The sequence below is a fragment of the Serinus canaria genome, chromosome 10, assembly GCF_022539315.1.
Source record: "Serinus canaria isolate serCan28SL12 chromosome 10, serCan2020, whole genome shotgun sequence".
In the NCBI taxonomy this organism is placed as follows: domain Eukaryota; kingdom Metazoa; phylum Chordata; class Aves; order Passeriformes; family Fringillidae; genus Serinus; species Serinus canaria.
In genome coordinates this window covers 16,532,374-16,545,009 of record NC_066324.1, presented here as the reverse complement: position 1 = coordinate 16,545,009, position 12,636 = coordinate 16,532,374, and the positions used below count along the sequence as shown (strand labels likewise).

General features: G+C 45.4%; 1 protein-coding gene across 1 annotated transcript; it reads left to right on the top strand.

Annotated features, from left to right (window-relative positions):
- The first annotated feature begins 6,474 nt into the window (after positions 1–6,474).
- LOC103815957 (C2 calcium-dependent domain-containing protein 4C-like) lies at positions 6,475–8,240 on the top strand. The gene is made up of 2 exons (XM_009089848.4): positions 6,475–6,596; positions 6,865–8,240. Exon 2 carries the CDS (start codon positions 6,920–6,922, stop codon positions 8,219–8,221), a length of 1,302 nt encoding a protein of 433 aa, XP_009088096.2. The 5' UTR covers positions 6,475–6,596; positions 6,865–6,919; the 3' UTR covers positions 8,222–8,240.
- Positions 8,241–12,636: the final 4,396 nt, after the last annotated feature.

Sequence of the window (12,636 nt, the reverse complement as noted above, 5' to 3'; positions counted from 1 at the left end):
TGAATGAATCACAATCTTCATTGCTTCAGGAAAGTTGCTGAGCAGTAAATTGCCAAGTATTGTTTAATTAGCTAAGATCAGTTGTTCTTCCCAATTTCTGCTGATCACAGTAAATAGCAATTAAGAGCAATCAGCACAGAGTGAGAGTGCTGCTGCCATGGAGCTCAATATTAGGAATAATGGAAGCCAGAGTACTGGGTTTATTAGTGCCTGGGCCCCTGGCTGGCCTGCAGTTTGCTGAAGAGTTCTTCATTAAAAGCAGCAGGGACAAGTTGATGGCTTTGTGATCCAGGCCCTACAGTCTGAGAGTGCTGATGGGGCAGAGTCTGGAGGCCAGAGATGGGATTTTCTCTGTGGAGCAGCAGCTTTCAGGTGTATTTTGCCCTAGAGACACATGAGAGGGGCTGGTCCCTGCCCTCAGCTGATCCTCTGCATAATGAATTAATGCCAGGGACTGAGAAAGACTGCTGCCCAGGAAGTTTGTAATTTATTAATGTAGGAGGAAAATACAGAACCTGCTGGATCACCTGGCTGGTTTCACACTCAGCTCTGAGGATGGTGCTGCCCATCATGAAGGAAGAGCTGTGCCTCCTACAAGTACAGCCTGGAAAAGGTGTCCTGCCCTCATGCCCCTCCTTTCTTCTCAGTGACCTGCCTATGCAGCCTCTTGTAAGACTGGTGCTAGAAGGAGCATTTTCCAGAGCTTTCATTGTATTTGCTGTTTTATTTGAGACAAAATAATGTTGGAAGATACTTGAAAGTGCCAAGAAACAGGAAAGCATCTTCTACTTTATATGCTTGGGTAGCAAAAAACCCCCCAAGAGTCTTAACAGCTCAAGTGTTGGGTTCTGTTTTGGGTGTGTGAAGCCTCCAGTGAACCATGCACTGCAAGCCTGTTGGAAGCATTTGGGGTGGAGGAGGTTCCCATGACACAAGTGCCATGTGTTCCACATCGCCTGTTCCAGCAGGAGCCTGCTGGCCCTGGGGGATGAGAGAGGGAGGTTGGGGCAAGATTCAAACTTCAGGCAATGAAACGATGAGGAAACCAAACAATAAAGGGTTTAATTTGGTCCTCCCCACTGAAGCAAAGCTGCTCACCATGAAACAATTTTTACCAAGTGCCAGAGAATCTGTTAGAGCCACATGAGCTGATTTCTGCTTTTCCAATGGGAATGTGTGTGACAGCAATAACTGCACATTATTTTTCTTTGTACAGTAATATCTGGCCATATGTTTAAACTCTGTGTTTAGTAGCAGTAGTTAAACAGTTTTTCTCATGCCTAGTAATTCCTCAATTGGAATTTATTTTTTCAAGGAAAATCCTTTTAATTTCTGCCACTCTTCTTGCTTGCTGCTGGGAGCCAGTGTTGTTCTCCAAGAACTTTTAACTTAATTTGCTACACGTCTCTGGTTGTAAACCATCAATAGCAGATTTTTAACATGGAAATTCTGGTGTGTGATCCACAACATGCCCCAGAGCTGCTGCTTTATCCCAGGATATAATTGTAGCATCCTGTGACTTTTCTTGTAATTTTTCTTTAAATGAAATTTCAGACAATCCGTTTCCTCATGGTAACAAAACTGTCACTGTCTGTTTTCACCCCTTCTGCTCCCAAAGACCAAAACCAGCATCTCCACAAAATCCTGTGTGTTTTCCCAAAGCTGCCTGAAGTCTACAGGGCTCTTCACATTGATTCCTGGAATCACATTCCTCTTACTAGTATCAGGCTAATTAATGTTTTTTTTCTCCCCGCCCACTGATAGTCCAAGGGATTGTTCTCCTCCAAATATTTTTTGGGCATTAGGAGCTCTAAGATAAGGGAGGTAATCCTAAATCATTTGTGTGAAGCTTTGCAGAGTCAGGGCCATAGCAGGCCCTGTTTTGGAAAAGTACAAGAGGAGCTATCTCATTTCTGAAAATACTCCTGCACAAACACAACCTAGGGGACAGAGAGCCACAATCTAGAAATGTGGAAATTCTAGAGAAAGCGCTGTCCTTTAGCACCCAGAAATGCTGAGGACAGCCTAAGGGTGAAGAGTGTAGCTTTGAGCTTTGCTTTGAAGGTTGAACTTCAGTGTACTGAAAGCAACATGTGTTTCTTAATGAGATGCTGCTGGTAAGTGAGGCTACTCTGAAATGTATGGGAATGAGACTTAAGGGGTCACAGCTCTATGTCACAGGTCTGCATGGATGGGGCTCCGGTAACTGGAGATTCCAGCCCTGCCAAAGCCTTTTCTTTACCCCTAAAATGACAAGTATTACAGGCTTAGTCTTTTCCTTAAATTCAAGTAAGAAAGCCAGTTACTAACGTGGAACATCACAGACCTGAGCTGAAATTAAATTTTGGGGTTAAATTAAAAATTATGGGAATTTTTAGGTTTTCATCTTGTTTAGCCCTATGAGATTTAAATGCGGATTTAAACAATTAAAAATAAAAGATTTAAACAATGCAGTTTATACAGCAGTCCCTTAGATATGTGTTCCTTCTGTCTTGCTGCAATGTTTGATCTTGCCCAAACTGTGCACCTCTGCCACAGCCATGGCTTCAAGAATCTGAATTAAAGGCACTTGCAGAGTATTCTATGGCGTGTAAATGTTTTAGAGGAAATGCAATTTCCATTCTTTGTGTCTGCATCTGCATGACTTGGCTGTGACCTTATGGCTGGCATCTCAGTGAGCAAATGTCCAGCAGCAAAGTTATCTTCCTGTCTGGACATCCTTTAGCTGTATTGGTTAAATTGATTCCCTGGAGGAAGATCAGACACTTTGATGTTTCACAATGGTGGCCATACACAGGGGTACCAGCAGCCTCCTTTGAGTACCTGAGCCCTTTTCCCCTTTGAAGTTTAAGATTCAGTGCAGTGCCTTGCAGTGATTAAAGGCAGCAGTTTGCCAGGCCTTGGCTGAGAGTCACATGTGCCTTCAAAGCTGGAGCTGTGTAACACAACTCAGAAATCCCAGAAGCACGCAGTCTTTCTGCCTATTGTATTAAAAAAAAAATAAATAATCCCACTTTATCTTCCTCCCTCAAACTAGTTCCAGTCTTCTTTTGGATCCTTTCCATCAGCATACCTAAACTGCCCAGGCTGTCTAGTAAACCCTCTGGTCCTGGGAAATCTGCTCTACTTTGCTGTTGAATCTTTATCTTGGTTCTCCATCTGTAGAAACTTGCCCTTTTGAGAAACTGGCTGAGTGGAATTAGGAACAGCATACCTTTGTTGGATTTTTGCATGGCAATTCTTAGCTTCTCATAACAGGGCTATGTAGTATGCTATCAAGAATGAGTTCTTGAGTTCATACTTTTAGATTTTTACAGTTCACACTGCTGTGACACAAGGTACTTGAGATACTTGGCATCAAGTCCCCAAGTGCGTGAAGGGCCCTGCAGCTCCTGAGCTCTTGCTGCCAGCACTTGGGCACCTGTTCATTCAGTTGTTCATTTAAAGAAGCATGGATGTTTCTTGTAAAGCTATGCAGAAACTTTTATTTGCTGATGAGATAAAATATAAGCTACTCTGTGATACAAAAAAAAAAAAGTCAAGTTGTCATATTAGGTTTGCTGAACCTCTGTTACTACTTTGTATTACTGCAAAAGTAATGCAGAATGATTTGGCCATTGATTTAGGCCAGAAATGGTGAGCAGTCTGCTACTAGATATCTTTGACTTTAGTCAAAGCGACAGGAAGGAATTAATGCACTATGCAGTGTGCTGTATTTGTTCATCACACCAATCTCTAACAAAAAAATGTATCTAAGTGCCTCTCAGTTGATTGAAGTCTTCTTTCAAGAAGCTACAGCTGAGTTACTGCTGTGTTCTTTAGGAAAATAAAGCTGAACTGAGTTCTCAAATCTCACAAAAGCTTGTGGAAATTTGGAATATTTTAGGTAATATAATGCATACTATTGCTGTTGTTTTAAGAATGTGCTCTCTCATCCAGGACTGGCATTCACATCTCCCCCTTTCACAGCAGAGTCAGAGGGTTTTTAGTTTTTGTCTTTCCAGTCATTTTTCTCTTCCCCTGCTGCACATTCTCCAAGGGCCGTCAGCTGCTGTAGCTCTCCTACCTCTCTCTCCCCTGTAAGCCACTGAGAGGGTTCTCCTTGCAGTTCCAGGCCCTCGAAGCAGTCATCTTCAACCAAGTTTTGGTCTCTGATGTCCAACCCCGCGCCTCCCGCCGGGGCGGGGCCGCAGGGGCTGCCCAGGACCCGCAGCCGGAGGTGGGCGAGGCGCGGACGGACCTTTCCTGAGCCACTGTGCCGAGGGAATTCCGAACGGCAGGAGATAAATCATATCAGTAACACACGAAGGAAAACTCCCGACTTCCTCCTGTGTTGGTAGGAAATTCCATTTCTTTACAGCCCCTGCCCAGATCCCAGGGTTTCACCTGTTGTTGCTACAGAGGTTGTAATAAAGACTTTCCACTAATTATATCCGGTTCAAAAGTGGATTATTGTAGGCACATTTTTTATAACAACAGGAAGTCCTGTTGGCAGCATATTTTAATTATGCTCTGAGGCTAGTCGAGGAAAGAATCTCTTCTGAGCACAGGAAGCTATATACTCATTTGAGTGCCTATTTCCATGGGGCAGGTACAAGTGCTTAAGTGTTGCTGAACTCCCAGCACATGGGCAATCTGTGAAATGTCTATTAAGTGCAGGCTTTCATAGGAGGGGGAGGATCCACTTTACCGCGTGTAAAGCACCTGATTCCCCTTTACAGTCACTGGAGGGAGACAGGCAACTGTGGTCATGAGACTCTGATCACCTCTGGAGAAGCCCTAAGACTTTTCCCTGACGGTCCAGACTCAGGAGAAATCACGTACCTCTAAGCGTAGCTATTTTATTTCATCGCTGCCTGATGCCAGCTGTGAACTTAGTGCACCTGAGGCTGGTTGCCATGATTGCTGTATATGAACAACTTCTGTGATCTGTTACTGAAGGCAATAAAGTTTCCACTAAAAACTGTGATTTCCTTAATTTTTCTCCATGTTTAGAGTTAATTTTTAATTTGGTATTAAAGGCAGAGGTGCATAGCCTATAGAACAAGCCCACTTACTTTTTGGAAACTACATGGTATGTAACGCATGCTACATGGAATGGTATTGCCTGGTCTGAATGGATAATAGCCACAAGGTGCACACTCTGCTTCCTAAAAGAGAGCATCCCAGCGTCTCCAGGAACTCCTCTTACTGCTCTGCTGTAAAGTTTCATTGGAGAAAGCACTAACCCTCTCCAGAAGCCTCTAAATTAGATTGGAGATTATTTGAAGCACACCCGCATCAAGTAAGTTCATCTAAGTAAAGTACACATCACTGGGATGTTTGGGGTGTCCTGAACCTTTGTAAAAAGCAGGGCAGAAAGACTTTGCTCAGATTTTAATCACCAGGAGATTGTCATGCTAATGGACCCTAAATGGTATAAAAAAAAACCAGGAGAGAAGCAGGGCTTACACCCACAACACGTGTGTACCCAGCTAAATCTTTCAGCAGGTTCAAAATGTTCCCTGCCCCTGTTGCCCACGGGATTTATTTTCTCTGAGCACATCTCGTCTATTTCAAGCCCTCAGTAAACATGCTCTTCAGCGAAGAGGGAAGAAGAATATTATTTGTCTGCTCTCACTGTGTTATAGGCTTCAGATGAGTGTTTAGCCAACCAGTCTGGCAGGCCTTCCTGGCTTTGCATTAAAGATTCCTGCTTGCAGAATAATTACAGAGTTTGCAGAGGTCCGTTCAGGCTCTGCTGCCTTGGTGAGGAAGTTCGTGGATCCCACCTGGCTTTGTACAGGGTCTGTAAAGGGTCACGCAGGCCTGGGTTTTTGATGCACTGCTTTCCAAGGTGACTTGCCAAAGCATTTCGTGCCTTGTTTTTCTCCTCGCTGCACCTGCATTCCCGTTTCTGTTGCTGCTCAGTATCAGCGATAAGAGCGCTGTGTCAGGGTTCCGTAGTCTCGTGTTCTTTGTGAGTAACGAGGGGGTGGACACACATTCAGATGTAGAAGGGCAGCAAAGTTCTTTACAAGTGAGCTCGAAAAGCGTAATCCCCACTTCCGACAGCTCTAACGCTGGAAAGCTGCCAGGATCTCCGGAAGAAAAGAATCCCCAAGACAATGTTGCCTTTGTCCTGGGTTTGTTAGTTATCTCGAAACACCCCGGGACGCCTCTGTAAGTAGATCTTAATCAAAAAGAAACTGAACGCAGGGGAAGGGGCTGGGGCAGGGCGCGGGCAGCCCCTTCCCCCCGCGCTCGCAGCCGAGTGCCAAGCGCCGGCAACATCCTCTGCTCTGCGGGGGCGACAGGAGACGCTCAAAAAGCGCTTTCCCGTGAGAGGCCCCTTTGGCAAGTCCCTCCCCGTTGCTCCGGGCATGGCCCCGGTGCCCAGCAGAGTGCCCTGCAGGGCAGCTGCGGCGCCGCTCTCCGGCCTCTGCCCTCCGCATGAGAATAGGAGGTGCGGGTGCAGCCCCCGCCCCTTCCCGCGGCTGGGAGGCGCCCGGCGCGGCTACTAAAGGGCTGGAGCGGGGCGCGCTGCGCTGTCCCGCTCGGAGCTGCTGACGCCGAGCCCGGGCTCGGTGGAAACAACAAGGCTTGCGCTTGTCAAGGTACGTCCTCTGCGAAGGGAAAAGCACGGTAGGGATTATGCGAGAGGGACGTTTTCCTCTGGTAGTGACTCTGTGCTGTTTTCTCTCTTTGGTGGTTTAGTTCTGTTCTTGCACCATTTGACTTTGCTAAAGGTAGTGTGCTGGGCAGGGGCTGTTTTGAACACGGGCTTGTACTAGCCCTGCCTTGAATGGCACCCTTTGTGTCTTGCTTGGCTGTAGTGTGTCCAAAAGGATCTTCACGTACCTTTTCCTCTCTGTGTGTCTGCAGGTGGATTTCTCCTTCAAGCTTTTCCCCTTTGAGGACCTCCTGCCCAGCTACAGAGATGTGGTTGTTGGAAAAGATCAGAGCATCACATGAAAATGGGAATCTCCCCAGCTCTTCCTTCCTGGGACTGCCACAAGGCCAAAATCTGCCAGAAAAAGCCCAACTGAGGGCTGCTGCTTTTCGAAATGTGATCACTCCTGACAGAATCCCTGAATTCTGCATTCCCCCCAGGCTGACCAGCTCTGGCCCCATTAAGGGCAGTGGCTTCCACCAGGACCACAGTTCAGTGGATGCAGCAGCTCTTCCTTCTGATTATAGCCCCAGCTCTTGCCCACATCTCATTCAGGTGGAAAGTGTTGAAGAGGAGATCTCTGCCCTGGAGGAAGAAAGCACTAATGCAGACCCACAGTCTCAAGCAGCGCTCTCCCTGCCCCACTTTCCCAGAGCCTCCACTTCCTATGGCTTCTGCACTTTGCTGGAGAGTCCCCACACCAGGAGAAAGGAGTCCATCTTCCACGGTGATCCACGCGGGGCTCTGCCCAGCCTGAAGCTGTCTAGATCCAGAGCTAACACCTTCAGTGGCAAAGGGAGCATGTCTAACCCCATTGCTATCAGCTTTGCTTCTGTGAGACTGCCACCTAAGCATCTCTCTCTGCACAGGCAAGGTGCCTGTGACAGCGACACTGCCTCTTCCAGTGATTCCTCTCCTTTCAGTTCTCCACTTCTCACCAGGTCACCTCCCAGACCCTGCTCCCTGATCAAAGCACAAAGTCAGGAGGGATTGCTCTGCAGAGCACTGAAGGACAAGAGCAAATACAGTATGCCCAGGAACAATTCTCTCTCTACAGAGGAGAGCAGCTCCACTGATAACAGCCCCAGTGCCATCAGGAGGGCCTCTGAGGGGCTGCTTGGCATACGGAGCTTTAGCACCTCCTGTTCTCCCATGTTTCCAGTGGACCTGAGCTGCAGTCGGGAGAGACTGCTGGGGGAGAGTGCTGTGGTGATGGACAAGGGAGGAGTGTTGAGGCTGTCAGCTGAGTACTGCTCAGAGAACGAGAGGCTGCGGATCCGCCTGATCAGTGCAGAGGGTTTATATGATGATTCTGTCGAGCCCAAAACCATAAACTGCTGTATCTCCTTTTCCCTGGTGCCAGGGAAAACACAGAAGCAGAGAAGCACAGTTATAAAGAGAAGCAGAAATCCCATCTTCAATGAGGACTTCTTTTTCGATGGCATTGCAGAAGAAGAGCTGTACAGCCTCTCTGTCAGGATGAAAGCAACAAATAAAGGGTGCAGTATGAAACGGGATTATACCTTAGGAGAACGGGAATTGTCTTTAATGAGTATGTTGGCAGTGTAGTGCTTCAAATATTCAAACAAATTGTCTTCTGAAAGTTTTCTACTAAATAAAGTTTTAGGTTAACTTTCATGTTGTTGGGTTTTTTGTTTAGGAATACTTAAAAGCACTGCCTTGCTTGGTGTCATGCTCTTGTGCCTTGTTTTGCTGCTTAACACTTCAAACTGAGATATTGACAGGAGGGGGGAGAAAGGCTAGTTTGCCTTTAGGATAAAGGATTAGGCTATTACCTAGTCACGGCTGTTGTTTATGGCTTTCAGGCCATAAACTTCAGGTGGAAGTGTTTTTCCCTCTACCTGGTCCCTGGCTGGGTAACAGTCTCTGCACACAGTACACCCTGAACTCTCTTGCAGCTCCTTGGTACAACATTAGTTCAATGGACCATTTTGACAGCACTCATATTTGTACAAACAAATGTTTTAATGAGCCCTGTGTTCAGAGGGAGAATGAGGTCTTTTACAGGTGGATTTGGATTCCCAAAGCTGGTGTAAGTTCGTGTTGATGATAACAAGATCAGCTTCTAAGCAGCAGCTAAAAGCCACTGGCGGGGCAGGGCTCTCTTTACACAGACCTGCAGTATCAACACTCGAACAGCCCGGTGAGCTTGCAGCACGGTCAGCATCGTCTTTTACCTTCCCTTTCTATGGTCAGTTCCACAGCCCACAGAATCAAGTTGCCAGGTAATTTCGTTTTGATCAGGAACGCTCCTGAGAGCTACGGCCTTCCGTAATTCGCTATTGAATACTTTCTGGAGGTGAGGCAGATAAGATATCAGTGCAGCAAGGACAAAGGACAGTTTGGGATCTTGGCATTGAATTCCTGCTTCAGCAAATGACTTCATGCATACCTTGCTTAAGTCATTGTCATACAGTTAGTGTAATCAATCTGTCCTGTCATCACGTGGTGAGTAGCTGAAGCACTTGCTTCAATGCCAGGGGAAACAGGAAACACAAAGGTGCAGAGCTCCTGCATGCCTGAGACCATCTTCCCTTTTTTTTTTTTCTTTTCTTTTTTTTTTTTTTAATGAGGATTCCTTGGGGCTGGGTAAAATGGATAAATTAGTGAGAGGAGGCAAAGGTGTCATGAAAGTCCAGATGTGGTGCTGGCTCCCTTAAGTTGCAGGCTTCATTACACGAAGGTAGATAAGCCTTAATGGAGGATAAATCCATGCAAGCAAGGGGCAGAGAAAACAAAGGTTTACTTTTGTGTTTCCTTTGAGGCTGTAGGAATAGGGCCTTGCTTGTGCTTAAAAGCTATTTCACAAAGATTTTAGCAGGATCTCCCTCTAGCTTATTCTGGCAGGAGTCTAGTTGTCTGCAAATCATGGGACTGCTCACAGGGAGACTGTGGTATTCCCTGGCCAATGAATAATTTGATTCAGTTTCAGACAGAAATACTCCAGGAAGGATAGCAGAAAATTCCTTCTGATAGCAGAAAAAGCCCAAAGGATGCTAACTGTGACCACAAGTGCTCAGAAATGCCTCCTGCTAATCCTTGATCCAACTCACGTGAGATGCTTCTAAAAATGGAATCCTTGTACAAAGGACAGCCCACAGAAGTGAATGGCTGGGTGTATTCCCAGAAGCCAAACAAAATGAAATAGAATGGCATAATAATCCCTTTGTGCTAAGGGAAGGGATTAAATGTACTGACACACTGCTCAGATGGAGGTGATGCACTGTCAGTTTTATCCTTGAATCTGGGCAAATTGACCATAAGGGAAAACTTAAAGGAAGTGGGGAGAAGTGAAATTTTAAAAACATGACTTCAAGGAAGAACCAATAATGTTGCAAAAGAAAAAAAAAAGGAAAAAAAAAAAAAAAGAAAAAAAAAGCAAGCTAAATTAATTAGTTATTGCATGGGGTCTCCTGAAGGAGGGCAGAGACTCCCTCTCAGGCTTGTCACTCATCCACCATCACATTTTTAGTTCCTGGGGTTTAGGGTCTCTTCACAGGTATATTCACATGGAGATTGTCTGAGATAATACAGAGCACTTTCAGGCCTCAGAGGAGCATGTCCAGTCACACTGTGCTGGGTATCTCTCTGCCCTGTGACCTGTGCCATGCCAGTGCTGTCCTGCAGGGACACAGAGTGATGGGAAAGTTTGAAGTGGGGCAGAGCCCTTTGGGGATTCTATCACCTTATTCCTGCTGGAAGCACAGTGGCCTCCAGCAGGTTGCCCAGGACCATGTCCTATATTGGGGTTAAAGTGTCTCCAAGGATGGAGACTCCCAAATCTGCTTGGGAAACATAGTCCAGTGTTTTACCACCTTACCAGCCGAAAAGGGTTTATTTTCTTGTGTAAATGAAATAACCTGTATTTCAGTTAGTCCTCATGCCCTCTTGTCCTGTCACTGGGTACTGCTGAGTAAAGCCTGGCTCCATCCTCTCCACTCCCTCCCAGCAGATATTCATAGATATCAATGAGATCTTCCCTGAGCCTTCTCTTCTGCAGCCCAGTGGGCACACTGCAGTTACTGATATAAAAGAAATATGCTTCTGAAGTCTTTTATTAGGCAGAGAAGGAGTTAAGTCCTTTAAAAAGTTCTCCCTTCCTGTCACAGGAAGATAGGTTTCCAGCTGGGCTTATCTGTTCAAGTATTTAAACAGGTGAAGGCCACCTCTTTGGTTGGTTGGAAGGAAACCCAGCTGTTTTTTAAGACTCTTTAAAAAATGATATATTTCTGAGAAAGCCTCCTCATGGAAGTTTAAAGATAGGCCTCCAAGTTAGAGGGGGACAAAGCAAAGCAATAGAAGACTTGCAGACACAATTCAAAGGCAGAGTTTAAGCCTGGGAAGAATAGAGGGACTTTGCCTACATTTCTCTGGTAAATAATTTAGATTCAGGTTTTTCTTGATAACTTTCTTCTTTAATATAAGAACTTTGCATTAAGTACCTATTCAGGTACATTAGACTAGACTAGACATGACTGTAACACTAGATGGAAAACAGCTTTGGTGGCCTCCCTCCATTTTAGTGTGTCTCTTTATATTTTAGAGTATTTGATTCATTTTGAGTTTTGGGGTGTTGCTTATCAGGTGTTATTAACAATGCAAAGCCATAATATAATTTGAACACTTCAATTAGCCTGCCTAGGAAACACAGGACTTGTTTTCCTGTACTCATAGAGAGTGAGTGGTGAACACCTCCAACGCTGCCTGTGCTGCAGCTGCTTTCCGTGAGCGTCAGCCTTATTGGGGCAATTACGTAAAACACCTGCATAAGCAAACAAAAAGGCAACTGGATACTTCAGCCTGGAAAAACTCATGATGCCTCAGTGCTTCTGTTAGAGTCAGCAGCAAGAAGAAAATCAAGCTCCTGGCATTAGCAAACAGCTACTCGGAGTTAAGAAATATTATCTTCAGGAATTTTTGGATATTCTGAAACAACGTGAAAATATGGGAGCATAAATGACACTTTCTAGCAAAAATCCTTTTTTGGGTAGTCTGATCAGCTGTGTTCAGTGGTGCTCACTGGTTGGAAGATCACATCTCAATTGAAATGAAAAAAAAACCCCAGACAATTGTTTGAGGAAAAGAAGGTCACTGTGCCAAGATCCTGGACTCAAGTTCTACTAAGCAAATATTATTTGTTTCAGCTGCACTGGAAGTAATACTTTTGCTGGCCTTTTCAAATGCAGTTATTTCAAGCATGCCTCTTGAGTTCTGGAGAAATGTTACTGCAAAGCAAGGCTTATGTTTTTCTTTCCAGAAATCCACTCAGGTTATCTCAAATACAATTTGAGTTGAAATATACTGACATATGGTACAGTAAAATGCAATTCCTGTAACTGAGCTCCTTTTCAGGTAAAATTCAGAAATAACACCAAGGGAAGCAAATACATGTGACCTAAAAAGCCTAACAGGACAGATCTGTAGACTACGGATTAGGCAACATAGTGTTTGTAGTATCAAATTCTGCTTATTGCATCACCTTTTCTAAGCTGCTCCCATTTCTCAGGCTGCCTTTGGAGAGGCACTGCTGAATACAGCACCTCTGCTGCTCCTAAGTGCTTCATCTGAGAGGGCTTTTTGGGGAGGGTGGTACTTCTGCTCCTGGGGCTTGGCTTTTCAGTCAGCCACAGCGACTGTGGTGAAAGACTGAGCATATGATGGGGTCTAATGGACAAAGATTCTTCTATTTTTTTAGTCTAGGTAGTAATTGCTGTGGGTAAACTCTTAGTTTCCTTAGAGAAGCGATGAAAGAACAATTGGATAAATGTAGAAATCTGTGAAAAGCCCATCTGTGGGTTGCCAAGCTGGGGAAGTTGTCCTGGAGAAATCTGTCAATGGGATTGCTCAGTGTGAGGACCTCTAGGGAGGTCATGTCACAAGCTGTGTGCTCATGGGGCATCCCATGCTCACCAGGCCTGTCCCAGCTGCTGGCTGCTGGTTGTTGTTCTGTGTCTAGGTTGGAG